The sequence below is a fragment of the Hemiscyllium ocellatum genome, chromosome 32, assembly GCF_020745735.1.
Source record: "Hemiscyllium ocellatum isolate sHemOce1 chromosome 32, sHemOce1.pat.X.cur, whole genome shotgun sequence".
In the NCBI taxonomy this organism is placed as follows: domain Eukaryota; kingdom Metazoa; phylum Chordata; class Chondrichthyes; order Orectolobiformes; family Hemiscylliidae; genus Hemiscyllium; species Hemiscyllium ocellatum.
In genome coordinates, this window is record NC_083432.1 from 51,679,163 (window position 1) to 51,697,824 (window position 18,662).

The 18,662-nt window shown below is 42.1% G+C and overlaps 1 protein-coding gene across 1 annotated transcript in view; it reads right to left on the minus strand.

Annotated features, from left to right (window-relative positions):
- tubg1 (tubulin, gamma 1) overlaps positions 1 to 18,662 on the minus strand; it is a 73,312-nt gene that overhangs the window by 38,065 nt on the left and 16,585 nt on the right. Inside the window, exons 3-4 of the mRNA XM_060848520.1 lie at positions 9,914 to 10,081; positions 5,545 to 5,613 (exon numbers count right to left, since the gene is read on the minus strand). Of these exons, the coding sequence (XP_060704503.1) occupies positions 5,545 to 5,613; positions 9,914 to 10,081 (237 nt within the window). The remainder of the gene's footprint in view (positions 1 to 5,544; positions 5,614 to 9,913; positions 10,082 to 18,662) is intronic.

The window sequence follows — 18,662 nt, forward strand, 5'->3', positions numbered from 1 at the left end:
TGCCCTCTGGGGAAGAGCATTCCACACAGCCCCCACTCTCTGGGTGAAGAAATTTCTCCTCATCTCTGTCCTAAATGGTCTACCCCGTATTTTTAAGCTGTGTCCTCTGGTTCGGCACTCACCCATGAGCGGAAACATGTTTCCTGCCGCCAGAGTGTCCAAACCTTTAATAATCTTATATGTCTCAATCATATCCCCTCTCAGTCTTCTAAACTCAAGGGTATACAAGCCTAGTCGCTCCAGTCTTTCAGTGTAAGGTAATCCCGCCATTCCAGGAATTGACCTCGTGAACCTACACAGCACTCCCTCAATAGGCAGAATGTCTTTCCTCAAATTTGGAGACCAGAACTGCACACAGTACTCCAGGTGTAGTCTCACCAGGGCCCTGTACAGCTGCAGAAGAACCTCTTTGCTTCTATACTCAATCCCTCTTGTTATGAAGGCCAGCATGCTATTAGCCTTCTTCACTACCTGCTGTACCTGCATGTTTACCTTCATTGACTAGTGTACAAGAACACCCAGATCTCTTTGTACTGCCCCCTTACCTAAATTGATTCCATTTAGGTAGTAATCTGCCTTCCTGTTCTTGCCACCAAAGTGAATAACCATACATTTATCCACATTAAACTGCATCTGCCATGCATCTGACCACTCACCTAACTTGTCCAGGTCACCCTGTAATCTCCTAACATCCTCCTCACATTTCACCCTGCTACCCAGCTTAGTATCATCAGCAAATTGGCTAATGTTATTGCTAATACAATCTTCTATATCATTAACATCTATTATAAAATGCTGTGGTCCTAGTACTGATCCCTGCGGTACCCCACTGATCACTGACTGCCATTCTGAAATGGAGCTGTTTATCACTATTCTTTGTTTCCTAACAGCCAACCAACTTTCAATCCAAGTTAGTACTTTGCCCCCAATACCATGCCCCCTAATTTTACTCACTAACCTCCTATGTGGGACTTTATCAAAAGCTTTCTGAAAGTCCAGGTACACCACATCCACTGGATCTCCCTCGTCCATCTTCAGAGTTACATCCTCAAAATATTCCAGAAGATTAGTCAAGCATGATTTCCCCTTCATAAATCCATGCTTACTCTGACCTATCCTGTTACTACTATCCAGATGTGTGGTAATTTCATCCTTTATAATAGACTCCAGCATTTTCCCCACCACTGAGGTCAGACTAACTAGTCTATCATTTCCTGCTTTCTCTCTCCCACCTTTCTTAAAATGTGGTATAACATTAGCCACCCTCCAACCCGCAGGAACTGATCTTGAATCTATCAAACTCTGGAAAATAATCACCAACGTATCCACGATTTCTCGAGCCACCTCCTTCAGTACCCTGGGATGTAGACCATCAGGCCCTGGGGACTTATCAACCTTCAGACCTAACAGTCTGTCCAACACCAATTCCTGGCAAATATAAATTCCCTTAAGTTCAGGTCCTTCAGCCACTGTTACCTCAGGGAGATTGCTTGTGTCTTCCCCAGTGAACACAGATCTGAAGTACCAATTCAATTCTTCTGCCATTTCTTTGTTCCCCGTAATATATTCCCCTGTTTCTGTATTCAAGGGCCCAATTTTAGCCTTCACCATTTTTTTTGCTTTTCACATACCTAAAAAAGCTTATACTATCCTCCTTTATATTATTGGCCAGTTTACCTTCTTACCTCATTTTTTCTCTGCGTATTTCCTTCTTAGTAATCCTCTGTTGTTCTTTAAAAGCTTCCCAGTCCTCCATTTTCCCACTTATCTTTGCTATGTTATACTTTTTCTCTTTTAACTTTATATGTTTCTTAACATCCCTCATCAGCCATGGCCACCCATGCCTCCTCCTAAGATCTTTCTTCCTTTTTGGAATGAAGTGATCCTGCAACTTCTGCATTATACACCGAAATATCCGCTATTGTTCCTTCACTGTCATCCCTGCTAAGGTATTGCACCATTGAACTTTGGCCATCTCCTCTCTCATAGCTCCATAGTTCCCTTTATTCAACAGAAATATTGTCACTTCCGATTGTACCCTCTCCCTCTCAAATTGCAGATTGAAGCTTATTGTATTATGGTCACTACTTCCCAATGGCTCCTTCACTTCGAGGTCCCTGACCAATTCTGGTTCGTTGCACAATACCAGATCCAAAATTGCCTTCTCCCTGGTCGGTTCCAGCACCAGCTGTTCTAAGAATCCATCTCTGAGGCACTCCACAAAGTCTCTTTCTTGAGGTCCAATACTATCTTGATTCTTCCAGTCTACCTGTATGTTGAAATCCCCCATAACAACTGTAGTAACATCTTTGCGACAGGCCAATTTCAGCTCCTGATTCAACTTACATCCGATGTCCAGACCACTGTTTGGGGGCTTTTGTAGATGACTCCCAAAAAGGTCTTTTTACCCTTAGTATTTCTCAGCTCTATCCACACTAACTCTACATCCCCTGATTCTAGGTCCCCCCGCGCAAGGGACTGAATATCATCTCTTACCAACATGGCTATCCCACCCCCTCTGCCCGTCAGTCTGTCCTTATGATAACAAGGACATCAATGTAGCGGAGGAAAAGGTGGGGAGTGGTGCCGGTGTAACTGTGGAAGACAGACTGTTCCATGTAACCAACAAAGAGACAGGCATAGCTGAGGCCCTTGCGAGTGCCCATTGCTACCCCTTTCGGTTGGAGGAAGCGGGGGGACCCGAAGGAGAAATTGTTGAGGGCGAGGACCAGTTCAGCCAAACGAATAAAAGTGTCAGTGGAAGGGTAATGGTGGGGACATTGGGAGAGGAAGAAAGGGAGGGCTTGGAGGCCCTGGTCATGGCGGATGGAGGTGAATAAGGACTGGATGCCCATGGTGAAAATGAGGTGTTGGGAGCCAGGGAATTAAAAGTCTTGGAGGAGGTGGAGGGCATGGGTGTTATCCCAGCATATGTGGGGAGTTCTGGTCCAGGGGGGTAGGACAGTATCAAGATACGTGGAGATGTACTTGGGTAGGGCAGAAGCAGGCTGAGAGAATAGATCAGCCCGGTGGTCAGGCTTGTGGATCTTGGGTAGGAGGAAAAATCGGGTGGTGCGGGGTTCCTGAACCATTAGGTTGGAAGCTGTGGGTGGGAGATCCCCTGAGGTGATGAGGTTGTGTACAGTCTAGGAGATGATGGTTTGGGAGTTGAAGTCGTGTTCGGGGGAGGCAGTAGGAGGAGGTGTCTTCGAGTTGGCGCCTGGCTTCAGTGGTGTAGAGGTCAGTGCGCCAAACTACCTCGATAACCCCCCTATTCTGCTGGTTTGATGGTGAGGTTGGGTTGGAGCAGAGGGAGTGGAGGGCTCTACATTGTGAGGGTGAGAGGTTGGATTTGGAGTGGGGGGTGGACAGGTTGAGGCGGTTAATGTCTAGGCAGCAGTTGGAAATAGAGGTTGAGGATGGGTAACAGACCGGCACGGGGTGTCCAGATGATTGGGGTGTATTGAAGGTGGGCGGGAGTCTTGATTGAAAACGTGAGCTCGGAGGCGGAGGCAGCGGAAGAAGTGTTCAACGTCACAACATGTATTGAATTTGCTGATGCGTGAACGGAGGTGGATGAGCGGAAGGCCTTTGCTGAGGACTGATCGTTCAACCTCAGTAAGGGGGAGGTTTGGGGGTATAGTAAAAACTCGGCAGAGCTGGGTGCTAAGACCTGGTATAGGGCTGGAGCTGGGAGCGGAGAATATAACTGGAGTGGGTGGGGTGGGGGTTGACATCATTTGCGGAAATGATGCTCCCCCCCCAGGTTGTGGGGGGTGGGGACAGTGACAGTTGGACTGAAGGGTCTGCTCCCATGCTGTATGACTCTGGTGACTATAATGGAGATTACCCTGACTCCGACGTAATACAGCACTAATGTCAATGGGTTTTAGTTAAACTAAGAATTGTTCTTGACTGTAGATATTGCATGTATTCTAAAATGGCAAACTGAGAGTAGTGTGGATCTTGCAGCTGCTCCTAAGATTATTTCTAAGTCTCTTACAGTTGTTATATTTCAGTAGTATAAGATTTTTTACTTTAATTCTAAAAATAAACGCGTGATTTCCTTTTAAAATGGAGTTGTGTGAATGGAAGTTTTGGAAAGTCTACATATATCTTAATTCTAGAGTTCTTACAGTTATTACATTTCAGTAGTTTAAGATTTTTATTTTGATTCACTGGAGCATAGAAGGTTGTGGGGGGACCTTGCAGAGGTTTAGAAAATCATGGGAGGTGTTGATAAGGTGCATTTTGCCCAGGGTGGGGGATTTCAAGACCAGGGAGCACATTTTTAATGTGAGAGGGGAAAGATTTAGAAAAGACAGAGTGGTTTGTGTGTGGAATGAAATTCCAGACAAAGTGTTGGATACAAGTACAGTTACAACATTTAAAAGAAATCTAGATAAGTACATGAATAAGAAATGCTTGGAGGGATGTAGACTAAGTGCAGGCAAGTGGGACTAGTTTGGTTTGGGATTATGGTTGGCAAGACTGGTTGCACTTAAGGGTCTGTTTCTGTACTGTATGACTTTATATAATCTTCAAGCCAATAGTTCATTTGTTTGATGGGTCTGTAGCTCAGTATCACAAAAATCTACAGCACAGAAAAAGGCCCTTTGGCCCATCACATCTGCACCACCTAACTACTCTAATTCCGCATTACATTATATTTGCTTTTTTGAAACCCAACTGAACCTCACCATTTCAGATCTTGCTGGTATTTGGAAAATTGATCAGAAGCCAGATTAAAACTTTGACTCATGGATAGTATTCCTTGCATCTCTCAGACTCCGATTTCAGTGAAGAGACTAGGTGGAAAGCATAAGCATACTTGATTTGATGCTGACTAGATGCTGATTCTGGGTAATGATACTGCAATATTCAGTATCTTGATTTAAATGTAAATTATACTCAATAGCTACTGCACACCACTACAGTTTGAGCAGATGCATATAATTTAATATACAACACAAAGCATCATAGCAGACTGAATTCCACCAATAAACTCAATTTGTACATTCCCAACACCTCTGATGCACTCAAAGTACTGTCCATAAATAGCTCATGTCAAAAAGTGAAATCCCTTGCAAATTGAATACAGGGTGTTTGTTGGTATCAAGGTTCAGGTTCTGTTAAAGAATGTGTGACAAACCCAGGGATTGCCTACAGTTTTTCTTATGGTTAGTGACCCAGCATCATCTCATAAATGAATCAATTAACTCTTACTTTTACTTTTTTAAAGTTACTGAGTCATAGGTTTAATGGGTTGAAATGCAAATTTTGGATAACCTGGACAGAGGTGCTGTAAATGCCAATCATAAGACAGTTGAGTATTTAAATAAAAACAGTCATTCCATAACACACTCTACTTAGTATAATGGTCTCATCATTAAAGAACTTTAGGGCTCAGGAATTAATCTGCTTGACTGAAATGTTAAAACAGTTAACTGAGGAGGTGACTGCTGATCAATCATATAGCTTGTTATAAATGATTGTATAAAACTCAATGGAATATTCAGAAACCAATTAAAAGTATGGACTCACCTCCAAACTGTCACTGCCATCAGCTTCTCGGTCAATAATATCAAAAATATCTTCATGGATTTTTTCACCCTGCTCAAAGAAAAAAAAGAAAGGACTTGACCGCAATCTTTAAAATAAAGGATTTCTCACAAAGCAGCTAACAAACAATAAATAAAACTAAGAACTGCAGATTCTGGGGATCTGAAACAAAATCAGAAATTGCTGGTGGCACACAGATCTGGTTGAGTCTAGTCTTCATCAAACTCTGCTTTCTTCTGACAGATGCTGCCAGACCTGCTGCGTTTTGCCAGCAATTTCTATTTCTGTAACAATAAATAAACTCTGAAAATATGTACAAGGAGTATGACAGATAAGGCAGATGAAGTTAAAGTTTGTATTAGACTGTAAGATATAGAGGCAGAATTAGACCGTACAGCCCATCAAATCTGCTCTGCCATTCAATCACGGCTGATGTATTTCTCAATCCTCGATCCCCTTAGTAGTCAAAAACCTATCTCCGTCTCAAATGCATTCAATGACTTGGCCCCTAGCAATGAGTTCCACAGATTAACCACCATCTGGCTGAATAATTTCCACACCTCAGTCACCCCTTAATTCTGAAGCTATACCTTCAGGTGCTAGTCTCTCCTACTAATGGAAATATCATCTCCATGTCTACTCTATCCAGGCTTCTCAACAATCTAAGTTTCGATCAGAAGCCCCTCAGCCTTTTAAATTCCAACAATTACAGACCGCTCTGAATACCGCAAGCCCTTCAACCCAGGGATCATTCTCGCAAACCTTCTATGGATCCTCACTCTAAAGGTAGCACATCCACCCTTAGATACAGGGTCCAAAACTGCTCACGTTATTCCAAATGCAGTCTGATCACAGTCTTAAACAACCTCAGCAGTGTATCTCTTCTCTTGCATTCTAGCCCTCTTGAACGCTGCATTTGTGTTCCTAACTGATAATTGAACCTGCATGTTAACCTTAAGAAAATCCTGAACTAGGTCTTCCAAGTCCCTTCGTGCTTCAGATATCTGAAGCCTTTTCTCTTTTAGAAAATACTGTATGCCTCTATTCTTCCTGCCACACTTTTCCACAATTTCTTCCATTTGCCACTTCATCATATAATATATAACAATGCTGTTGTAGCGATAACAGAGATTTGGTTGAGAGAGATACAAGACTGGCAGCTTACTTTCTGGGGATCCACTTTGTTAGGTGCGTCCAGGGCAGAGGAGAATGATTTAGAGGAGAATGTAGACCTCACAAACACTGGGGGAGCTGTGGATAGTGAGGAGGATTGCCAGAGGACACCAGAATATAGACTGGCTGGAGACATCGGCAGAAAAATGACAGATGGAATTTAATCCAGATAAACATGAGATGATGCGTTTTGGGAGAGCTAATGCAGGAGGGAAGTATACTGTAAATACCAGAATGCTCAGCAGCAATATCGAGGCATACAGGTCCACAGTTCCCTGAAAATGGTAACACAAGTAGATAAGGTGGTCAAGAAAGCATATGGCATGCTTGGCCTTGGTCAGTGGATACAGTATAAAAATTGGCAAGCCACGTTGCAGCTGCACAGAATTTTAGTTATAGAGTTGTAGAGTCATAGTGCTGTACAGCATGAAAACAGACCCTTCAGTTCAACTTGTCCATGTTGACAAGATATCTTATATAAATCTAGTTGCACGTGCCAGCATTTGACCCATATCTCTCTGAACCCTTCCTATTCATGTACCCATTCAGATGCCTTTTAAATCCTGTAATTGTATCAGCCTCCACCACTTCCTTTGGCAGCTTGCTCCAGACACACACCACCCTCTGTGTGAAGAAGTTGCCCCTTAGTTCCTTTTAAAAACTTTCCCCCTCACCTTAAACCTTTATCCTCTAGTTTTAGACTCCCCCACCGCCGGGGAAAAGAAAGTGTCTATTCATTCTATCCATGCCCCTCAGCCTCCGATGGTCCAGGGAAAATTGCCCCAGCCCATTCAGCCTGTGCCCATAGCTGAAACCCTCCAACCCTGACAACATCCTTGTAAAGCTTTTCTGAACCATTCCAAGTTTCACAACATCCTTCCTTTGCAGGGGGATCAAAATTCAACGCAATATTCCAAAAGTGTCCCAATCAACGTCTTGTACAGCCGCAACATGACCTCCCAACTCCTTTACTCAATGCACTGACCAATAAAGGCAAGCATATCAAATGCCTTCTTCACTACTCCATCTACCTTCACTACTCCACTTTCGAGGAGCTATGAACCTGCACTCCAAGGTCTCTTTGTTCAGCAACACTCCCCAGGACCTTGCCATTAAGTGTGTAGGTCCTGCACTGATTTGCCTTTCCAAAATGCAGCATCTCACGTTTATCTAAATTGAACTCCAGCTGCCACTCCTTGGTCCATTCGCCCAGCTAATCAAGATCCTGTTGTATTGTGAAGTAACCTTCTTCTCTGTCCACTATAATCCTAATTTTGGTGTCATCTGCAAACTTACTAACCATATCTCCTATGTTCACATCAAAATTATTTATATATATGACAAAAAGCAGTCGCCACATTTGTGTACAGATCTGATTGCCAGACCACCAGAGGTTGCGGAGGCTTTGGAGGGACTTACAGAAACAGTTTACCAGGATGTTGCCTGGTTTGGAGGGTATTAACTAAGAGGAGAGATTGACCAAACTTCATTTGTTTTCACTTGAACGTAAAAGGATGATGGGTAACCTGATAGAAATTTACAAAATTATGACAGGCACGAATAATCGGAGTCTTCTTCCCAGGTTAGAGATGTCATTTACTAGTGATACAGGTTTAAGGTAACGGGGAGTAGGTTTAAAAGGAGATGTGAGAAGTAAGTTTTTTTTTTAAACACAGAGGTTGGTAAGTGCCTGGAATGCACTGCCAGAGTTCATGGTAGAGGCAGATACAAGAGTAATGTTTAAGAGGCATCTTGACAGATGTATGTATAGGCAGGGAATAGAGGAATCTCGACCCACACAGAGGCAAAAGGTTTTTAGTTTAGAAAGGCATTATGTGTCAGCCCAGTCTTGGTGAGCCAAAGGGCCGTTATTGTTCAGTACTGTTCTTTGATATACCCATTTATAAACCACAAGGATGAATGCCAACCAGTGGATATACTGGTAATGTAATTATGCATGATGGAAAAATACATTAGTAGTATACAGATCCAGCTAATGTTCTGGGAACATGAGTTCAAATCCCACCAAGATATATGTTAACATTCAATTTAAAAAGCTGGAATTAAAAACCAATCTAATGACAACCATGCATTTTGCATTGTTGGTCATCATAAAAACCCATCAAGCTTCTTTCAGGAAAAAGAATCCAACAAATAAACTTTTTGACTTTACATAGCCTAGCCAACATATGAAATTCAGATCCACAGCATATAATTAACTGTGAAATGGCCAAACATGCCATTGACACAGTCATATTAAAAACTACTATAAAAGTCTAACAAAAGGAATAAAACAGACAGGCTACCCAGCATCAACCTCGGCACTGGAAGCAACAATGGCAAGCACATCACCATCCTGAAGGGTCCTGCCCAAAACGGCAACTTCCCTGTTCTTCTGATGCTGCTTGACCTGCTTTGCTTTTTCTAGCACCACATTTTATCGACTTTGAGTTTCCAGCATCTGCAGTCCTTGCTACCTCCAAGCACATCACCGTCAACTCTGAGGTTTTGCTTACTAACATTTTGTGCCAAAATTGCTGTCCAACAGACTACTCAAGCAACAGCGGGAGTGACCTCTGCATAGATCTTGTGAGACAAAGTCCTATTGAAGATACCCTGCATCATGTTGTTTGGAACAGATTTTGAACAAATCTATTAACTCAAGTCTGGGCAACCATGTGGCACTAATGGCCATCAGCAAAAGCAGGAATTGTATTCAAACACAATCTGTAATCTCAAGGCCCATCATTCTCCCCACTCTACCATTATCATCAAGCTGGAAGATCAACCCTGGTTCAATGAAGAGTACAGGAGGTCATTCCAGCAGCAAACTGTAAAAGTCAGAGGCCCTAGGCACTCCACTATGGAAACTCCAATATTTCCTAATAGCCAAAGAATCTTCTATCCATGTCAATGTGTTACCACCCACAACATGAGCTTTTGTTTTGTGCAGTAATCTTTGATACGGCACTTTGTTAAATATTTTCTGGAAATCTAACTACAACAAATCCTCACATTCCCCTTTATTCATTTCTTTTTACTTCTCAAAGAACATTAAGAAATTAGTTAAACAAGATATCTCTTTCACAAATTTGATTCCGCCTGATTTCATTTACATTTTCTTAATAACCGATTGCCCCTGGGTTGTAGTTTTGTTACGATTTTAAGCAATACCCACCTGAGAATAGCCACTGGCCCAATTATTGCCTGCACCTCCTCCATGCTCTGACAGATAGATATTCTCTGGATTGTACAGGTTTGCATAAGGTGAATTCAGGATTGCATGAATCACACGAGGTTCCAAATCCAGTAGGACAGCCCTTGGGATATAATGCTCATCATCTGCCTAAACAAACATAGATTAAAGTTACCATTGAATCATAAAAGAATGTCAAATGCAATGAGTGGTTTTGTAAATATACAATTAAACAAACAGAGCAACTTCACATCAGTTTAACAGGTTGATGAATTTCTGCAGTGCATCTTGTAGATGGGATACATTGCTGATACTGAGCAGTTTGCTCTAGAGGATTGAGGTAAATGTGTATGAACAAGTGAAATGTTTTTTTCTTCAAAGTGGTTATTGTTTTTGATGCTTTGTAAAAGTTACCAGGTTTATTAAACAATATTTCATAATTAGCTATGATAAGATTTAATTTGAAACCTCTAAGCTGCTTGTCCAGCACCATAACTATTACACTAGCATAGCCAATGTGCAACTGTACATTGCGTGTTAAGGGAACTCAGATTTGGGAAAACATGGCAACCAAGTACTCTTCACCATAGGCTCATTGAACAGGTTCACTTGGTTGCAGGTAGACTCTTGTACCAGACAAATGGATCATCTCAATGGCAGTCACAGTTGGTTTAACATATTTGTGTAAAAGGTTAATTAACCTGTGGTCAGGTAGTTTTTTTTAAAAAATACTTTAGTATCAGATTTGGTACAAAAACCTACATAAGAAGCTAATTTTAAAGATCTGCTCACCTCCAAAATAGTGGGAGAGGAGGAAGAATCCAAGAACGAAAAGGATTTTAAAGATTTTTTTTCACAGAATTGAGGAAAATTGCTAAATTAGACAAATCAGGTTATTTAGGAGAGTGTTTTGTACTTATTTGTGGGTCATGGGCATCACTGATTGTCCTTGATTATCTAGAAGGTGGCAGTGAGCTGTCTTGTTGAACCACTGGTGTCAAAACCCTGTCAGTTGACCCACAATGCCTATAGAGAAGGTATTCCATAATTTTGACCCCAATGATAGGAAAGGTGCAATAACATATTCCCAAGTCAGGATAGTGAGTGGTTGTGAGGGCAACTTGCAAGTGGTGGTGCTCTCACGTATTTGACGTCTTTGTCCTTCCCAATCGAAGTGGTTTTTGGGGGTTGGAAGGTGCTGTTGAAGAATCTTTGGTGAATTTCTGCAGTGCACTTTTTAGATAGGGCACATTGCTGATATGGAGTGTCAGTGGTGGAGGCAGTGAATGCATGTGGACATGCTGCCAATCAAGCAGGCTGCTTTGTCTTGGATGATGTCAAGCACCTTCGTGTTGTTGAAGCTGCACACATTCAAGGAGAGAGTATGACATCGCAGTCTTGACTTATTTCTTGTAGGTGATGGACAGAAATCAGAAATAAGATGGGTGAACTTAAGGCGTGGATCGGTACTATGATGTTGTGGCCATCACGGAAACGTGGATAGAAGAGGGACAGGAATGGCTGTTGGAGGTTACTGGTTACAGATGTTTCAGTAAGATTGGGAGGGGTGGTGGTAAAAAAGGAGGGGGGTGCGTTGCTAATTAGAAATGGTATAACGGCTACAGAAAGGCAGTTCGAGGGGGATCTGCCTTTGGAGGTAGTATGGGCTGAAGTCAGAAATAGGAAAGGAGCAGTCACCTTGTTGGGTGTTTACTATAGGCCCCCCAGTAACAGCAGGGATGTGGAGAAACAGATTGGGAAACAGATTTTGGAAAGGTGCACAAGGCACAGGGTAGTAGTCATGGGCGATTTCAACTTCCCAGATATTGATTGGAAGCTCTTTAGATCAAGTAGATTGGACGGGGCGGTGTTTGTGCAGTGTGTCCAGGAAGCTTTTCTAACTCAGTATGTAGATTGTCCGACCAGAGGGGAGGCCATATTGGATTTGGTACTTGCTAACGAACCGAGACAAGTGATGGACTTGTTAGTGGGTGAGCATTTTGGTGATGGTGACCACAATTCTGTGACTTTCACCTTGGTTATGGAGAGAGATAGGTGCGTGCAACAGGGTAGGTTTTACAATTGGGAGGAAGGATAAATACAATGATGCAAGACAGGATCGGAGGAGCATAAATTGAGAGCATAGGCTGTCAGGGAAGGATGTGGTTGAAATGTGGAACTTTCTCAAGGAACAGATACGACGTGTCCTTGATATGTATGTACCTGTCAGGCAGGAAAAAGATGGCCGTGTGAGGGAACCTTGGTTGACAAGGGAGGTTGAATGCCTTGTAAGGAGGAAGAAGGAGGCTTACATAAGGTTGAGGAAACAAGGTTTAGACAGAGCATTGGAAGGATACAGGATAGCCAGGAGGGAGCTGAAGAAAGGGATTAGGAGAGCTAAGAGAGGGCATGAAAAATCTTTGGCGGGTAGGATCAAGGATAACCCCAAGGCCTTTTATACGTATGTGAGAAACATGAGAATGACGAGAACGAGGGTAGGTCCGATCAATGACAGTAGTGGGAGACTGTGTATTGAGTCGGAAGAGATAGGAGAGGTCTTGAATGAGTACTTTTCTTCAGTATTGACAAATGAGAGGGACCGTATTGTTGAAGAGGAGAGTATGAAACGGACTGGTAAGCTAGAAGAGATACTTGTTAGGAAGGAAGATGTGTTGGACATTTTGAAAAACTTGAGGATAGACAAGTCCCACGGGCCTGACGGGATATATCCTAGGATTATGTGGGAAGCAAGAGAGGAAATTGCAGAACCGTTGGCAATGATCTTTTCGTCTTCACTGTCAATGGGGGTGATGCCAGGGGACTGGAGAGTGGCGAATGTTGTGCCCCTGTTCAAAAAAGGGAATAGGGATAACCCCAGGAATTACAGGCCAGTTAGTCTTACTTTGGTGGTAGGCAAAGTAATGGAAAGGGTACTGAGGGATAGGATTTATGAGTATCTGGAAAGACACTACTTGATTAAGGACAGCCAGCATGGATTTGTGAGGGGTAGGTCTTGCCTTACAAGTCTTATTGAATTCTTTGAGGAGGTGACCAAGCACGTGGATGAGGGTAGAGCAGTGGATGTAGTGTACATGGATTTTAGTAAGACATCTGATAAGGTTCCCCATGGTAGGCTTATGCGGAAAGTCAGGAGGCATGGGATAGTGGAAAGTTTGGCCAGTTGGATAGAGAACTGGCTAACCGGTCAAAGTCAGAGAATGGTGGTAGATGGTAAATATTCAGCCTGGAGCCCAGTTACAAGTGGAGTTCCGCAGGTATCAGTTCTGGGTCCTCTGCTGTTTGTAATTTTTATTAATGACTTGGAAGAGGGAGTCGAAGGGTGGGTCAGTGAATTTGCAGATGATACGAAGATTGGAGGAGTTGTGGATGATGAGGAGGGCTGTTGTCGGTTGCAAAGGGACTTAGATATGATGCAGAGCTGGGCTGAGGAGTGGCAGATGGAGTTCAACCCTGTCAAGTGTCAGGTTGTCCATTTTCGAAGGACAAATAAGAATGTGGAATACAGGGTTAACGGTAGGGTTCTTAGTAAGGTGGAGGAGCAGAGGGATCTTGGGGTCTATGTTCATAGATCTTTGAAAGTTGCCACTCAGGTGGGTAGAGCCTGTAAGAAGGCCTATGGTGTATTAGCATTCAGTAGCAGAGGGATTGAATTCAAGAGTCGTGAGGTGATGTTGAAGCTGTATAGGACCTTGGTAAGGCCACATTTGGCGTACTGTGTGCAGTTCTGGTCGCCTCATTTTAGGAAAGATGTGGAAGCTTTGGAGAGGGTGTAGAGGAGATTTACCAGGACGTTGCCTGGAATGGAGAATAGATCGTCCGAGGATAGTTTGAGTGTGCTAGGACATTTTATCATTGGAACGGCGAAGGATGAGGGGTGACTTAATAGAGGTTTATAAGATGATCAGGGGAATAGATAGAGTAGACAGTCAGAGACTTTTTCCCCCGGTACAACAGAGTGTTACAAGGGGACATAAATTTAAGGTGAAGGGTGGAAGGTATGGGGGGGGGGGGATGTCAGGGGTAGGTTCTTTACACAGAGACTGGTGGGGGCACGGAATGCACTGCCTGATGGAGTGGCAGAGGCAGAATCATTGGTGACCTTTAAGCAGCAATTGGATAGGTGTTTAAGCTAGGACAAATGTTCGGCTCAACATCGTGGGCCGAAGGGCCTGTTCTGTGCTGTATTGTTCTATGTTCTATGACAGGCTTTGGGAATCAGCAGTACAGCACTCCTAGCCTCTGACCTACTCTTGTAGTCTCCGTATTTATGAGGCAAGTCCAGTACAATGATGGTAACTTCATTGAATGTCAAGGGGCAGTGGTTAGGTTGTCTCTTATTGGAGACGGTTATTGCCTGCCATTTGTTTGGCATGAATGTTCCTTGCCACTTGTCAGCCCAAGCCTGGATATTGTCCAGATCTTGTGGCATTTGGACGTGGTTTGCTTCAGCACCTGAGGAGTTGCAAATGGTGCTGAACATTGTACAACTATTGGCAAACATCCCCACTCTGATCTTATGATGGAAGGAAGGTCATTGTTGAAGTAGAAGATGGTTGGGCCTAGGACACTACCCTCAGGAACTCCTGCAGGTGTGTCCTGGAGCTAAGATGACTGACTTCAAATAACCACTACCACCTATTGTGCCAGGTGTGTGACTCTGACCAGCGGAAACTCTTCCCTCTGATACCAATTGATTCCAGTTTTGCTACGGCTTCTTGATTTACACATGGTTAAATACAGCTTGGATGTCAAGGGCTAATCACTCTCATGTTACCTCAGGAATTAAAATCTTTTGTCAATGATTAAACAAAAGGCTGTAATGAGGTCAGGAGCTGACTGGCCCCACAGGACCCAAACTATGCATCAGTGAGTAGGTTATTGCTAAGTACTGCTTGATAGCACTGTTGATGACATCTTCTATCACTTTATTGATATTCGAGAATAGACTGACGGGGCAGTAATTGGCCAGATTAGATTTGTCCTGCTTTGTTGTAACTATATTGGAAAAGATTGGCTAAGGGTGCAGCAAGTTCTGGAGCACAACTTATCAGTAATATTTCTTGAATGTTGTCAGGGCTCTTAGCCTTTGCAGTATTCAGTTTCTTGATATCAAGTGGAGTGAAAAGAATTGGCTCAAGACTGATACCTCTGATGCTGGGACCATTGGAGGGGACCAGGATGGATCATTCACTCAGCACTTCTGGCTAAAGATCGCTGAATACTTCAGCTTTATTATTTGCACAGTGTCTGGCTCTTTCTTCATTGAGGAAGGGGATATTTGTGGAGCAAGACTGGATATGGCAACACTGCAGAGTTAAGATCTGATCCATTGTTTACAGGATGGCTTAACTGTTTCTCATTTGGCACACAAGTGGTCCTGTTTGGTAATTTCAATAGGTTGCCTCCTCACTTTTAGATAGGCATCGTACTGCTCCTGGCATGCCCTCCTGCACTCTCCATTGAACCATGGTTGATCCTCTGTCTTGATGGTAATGATGGAGTGTGGGAATATGTTGGGCCAGGAGGCTGCAGATTGTGTTGGATTATAATACTACTGCTGCTGCTGATCCACAGCATTTCATGGATGCCAAGTCTTGAGTTGCTAGATCTGTCTGTTCTATTTAGCAGGGCAATAATACCACAAAACAGAATGGAATGAGTTCTCAATGTGAAAGCAGGACTTTGTCTCCTCAAAATGGTCACTCTTACCGACATGGTCATGGACAGATGCTTCTGAGCCGGCAGATTGTTAGGGATGAGGTCAAATATACTTTCTCCTCTTTCTCCCTCACTACCTACCACATACCAAATCTAGCAAGTACATCCTTCAGGACCTAACCAGCTTGATCAGTACTGCTACTGCCAAGTCACTCTTGAATGTGGACATTGAAACCACCACCCCCCCACCTCACCCAGAATACATTTTGTGCCCTTGCCACACACAGTGCATTCTCCAAGTGATGTCTAACACAGAGCAGTACTGATTCATCAACGGAGAGAAAACAGTGCATGCTAATCAGCAGGAGGTCTCTTTGCCCACGTTTAACCGGAGGTCGTAAAACTTCTTGAGTTCTGGAGTAATTGTTGAGAAATCCCAGGGCAATTCCTTCCTAAATTTACATCATTGTGTCACCACTTCTGCTGGACAATCACGCCCATAAGAGAGAACATAGTCAAGAATGATGATGATAGGACATTGCTTGTAAGGTATGACTCAGAGTATGGCTGTGTCAGGCTGGTGTTTGACTAGTCTGGGAGACAACTCTCTCAATTTTGGTGTTACAGCCCAGTTAGCAGTAAGGAGGACTCTGCAACATTGACAGAGCTGTTTTTGCCATTGTCTTTTCTGTACTAGATCAGTACTGGTTTTGTCTGTCCGGTTGCATTCCTGCGTTGAGACTTCATAGCAATTGATATAACTTACTGGCTTGCTAGGTCATGGTAGGAAACCCACCTATCATGAGGATGATAGGTTTCCTTCCCTGAGGGACATTTGTGAGCATAAGACAGAAACAAGTTATTAAAAGATTAAATGGGGCAAATGCATTCATATTGTAAAAAATGTTTCTTTGAAACTGTCGGAAGTGTTTGCAATAATCTGTGACTGCTTTTCCAATAATATAGCTATTTCATATTCTGGATTGTGAAGTAGCAGCTGCAAACAAACTGGTGACTCTCAGTTCCCAGATTCTATCCACAGACAAGAGGTTAATTGCCAAGAGGCCTTAATGTAATAAGGGAAATGAAAATTTATGAAGCAATAGCAATTCCTAAAAATGGAGGCACCATGTTTGAACACAATTCTGCGGTCAGCTCGAGAAACAAGCCAAGAATCTAATTTAGGTTGCATCATTTGCCTGAAAATAGTCAAATCAATACAAAAAACCTTATGAAGTTTCAAGCGCAAATATTTCCATGTAAATTAACTTCTCATGATCTGGGAAACATTGTTCTGGAAGCTAGCCCTATCCACGAATAGGACCCACCCTGATAATACATTAACTGCCATTGAAAAATTTCACTGACTGTGCCCATTTGTGGTCCTTTGAGGAGACTTTTAAAATTAAATAAACTTATTTTAGACATAGGGATTGAAAGGCATGTTTTAAAAGCTTTAATTTTCTTTGAATTTACTGAGAAGGTACTAATGTAATTATTAAATTATTCTGTTTAGTTAAACCTCTTTCAATATTTAAAATCACACGATAAATGAGATAGATGAAACATTTAATGATGATAAACTAATTTTTACTTGCACTAATGAAAATACCCTATTTACTACTCAAATATCTTGATTTTTTAAGGCAAAGTTCTGATTATAAAATTGAAATCTAAAAGAGCTGAGTGATTTAATTAGTTCACAACAAATGTTTACATTCATCAATATAATAATGAGCTTGCGTGAATTCTGAGCAAAAACTCTTAAAAATGCCAATTTTTTCCTAGATTACTGATTGTGAGAACAAAGCAAGTCTTGGCTAAGATCTTTCACCACTGTTTTATAAACCAAGAAACTAAGCGTCACAAATCAGAATTCTCAGCCACAGGCATGGAGATTTAACTATTAAAATTTTAATTATAAAAAGGTTAAAACATATATACAGACCAGCATCTTTGCATGAGTGGTAAAAAGCCACCGGAGGACCTGACAGATTGTGAAAAGACAAATATGTTCTACAGCACCCTCTCCTGACAAATTCTCCACAGTTCATCAACATTTAACAAATTTACCAAAGTGAAAGGAAAATACCGTAGATGCTGAGCACCTGAGATAATCTGTGGAGAATTAAACAAGAGTTAATATTTTGACTCAATATGACTTTGGACTTGAAACACTGTTTTTCTCTCTATATGAGGTGCTGCCAGTCATTTGAATTTCTTCAGTACTGATTTCATGATCATTTTTCACTTGCCATCAAGTAGGTGCATTAATTAATGCAGACTGTATTTCAAAACATTTTAAAAGCAAGCTATTCAATTGTGTATTGAGTAGACTTTTACATTCCTCTTCTTTAAAAACATTCTACCCCATTTATAAGATGGAGCTGGGTTTTAGAACTATTAACTGCTTTAACAGTTTAACTGTCCAATTTTTACTGAATACTATTCCACAAATAAAGGAAGTCTAATTAAAACCAGTCTGGGTAAGTGTATCCACCTGGCTAGATGATGTTCTGATTAAAAGTTCACTCTTTTTATCACCACAGATATTGCCTAGGCTGCCAATTAAATCAGTTAAATCACCTACATTATGTGAATTCCATTTTGTTCAGAATTAGAAAACAGGATGAAGATTGTTCTGTAGAATCAGAATCCTAATGGCTAAGTGAAATGTAATTAAATGGTAAACCAAATCCAAATAGCAAAGCTATTTTGCAGGAAGGTAACATGAACAAACTTGCCCCAACCATATTACAGGCATGAGGCTTGGTGTTATTACAGGATACTCAGATACTCGGCAAATCATTCACTGTTGAGTCGTTTGTGTTGTTCAATTAGATTATGGCTGATTAACGTCTTCTTGTCATCTACCTATGTTGTGGCGATAACTTAGGATGGTCTGATTAACATGCATCACGTTCCACAGGCCAGCATTTATTGTTCATTTCTAACTGCCCTAAAGACAGTTGAGCAACTTGTACTCAATTTGATGCAGGTATAATAACACTGCTGTTATACAATTAAAAATTCTCCTCACTTTCAAGTCTTT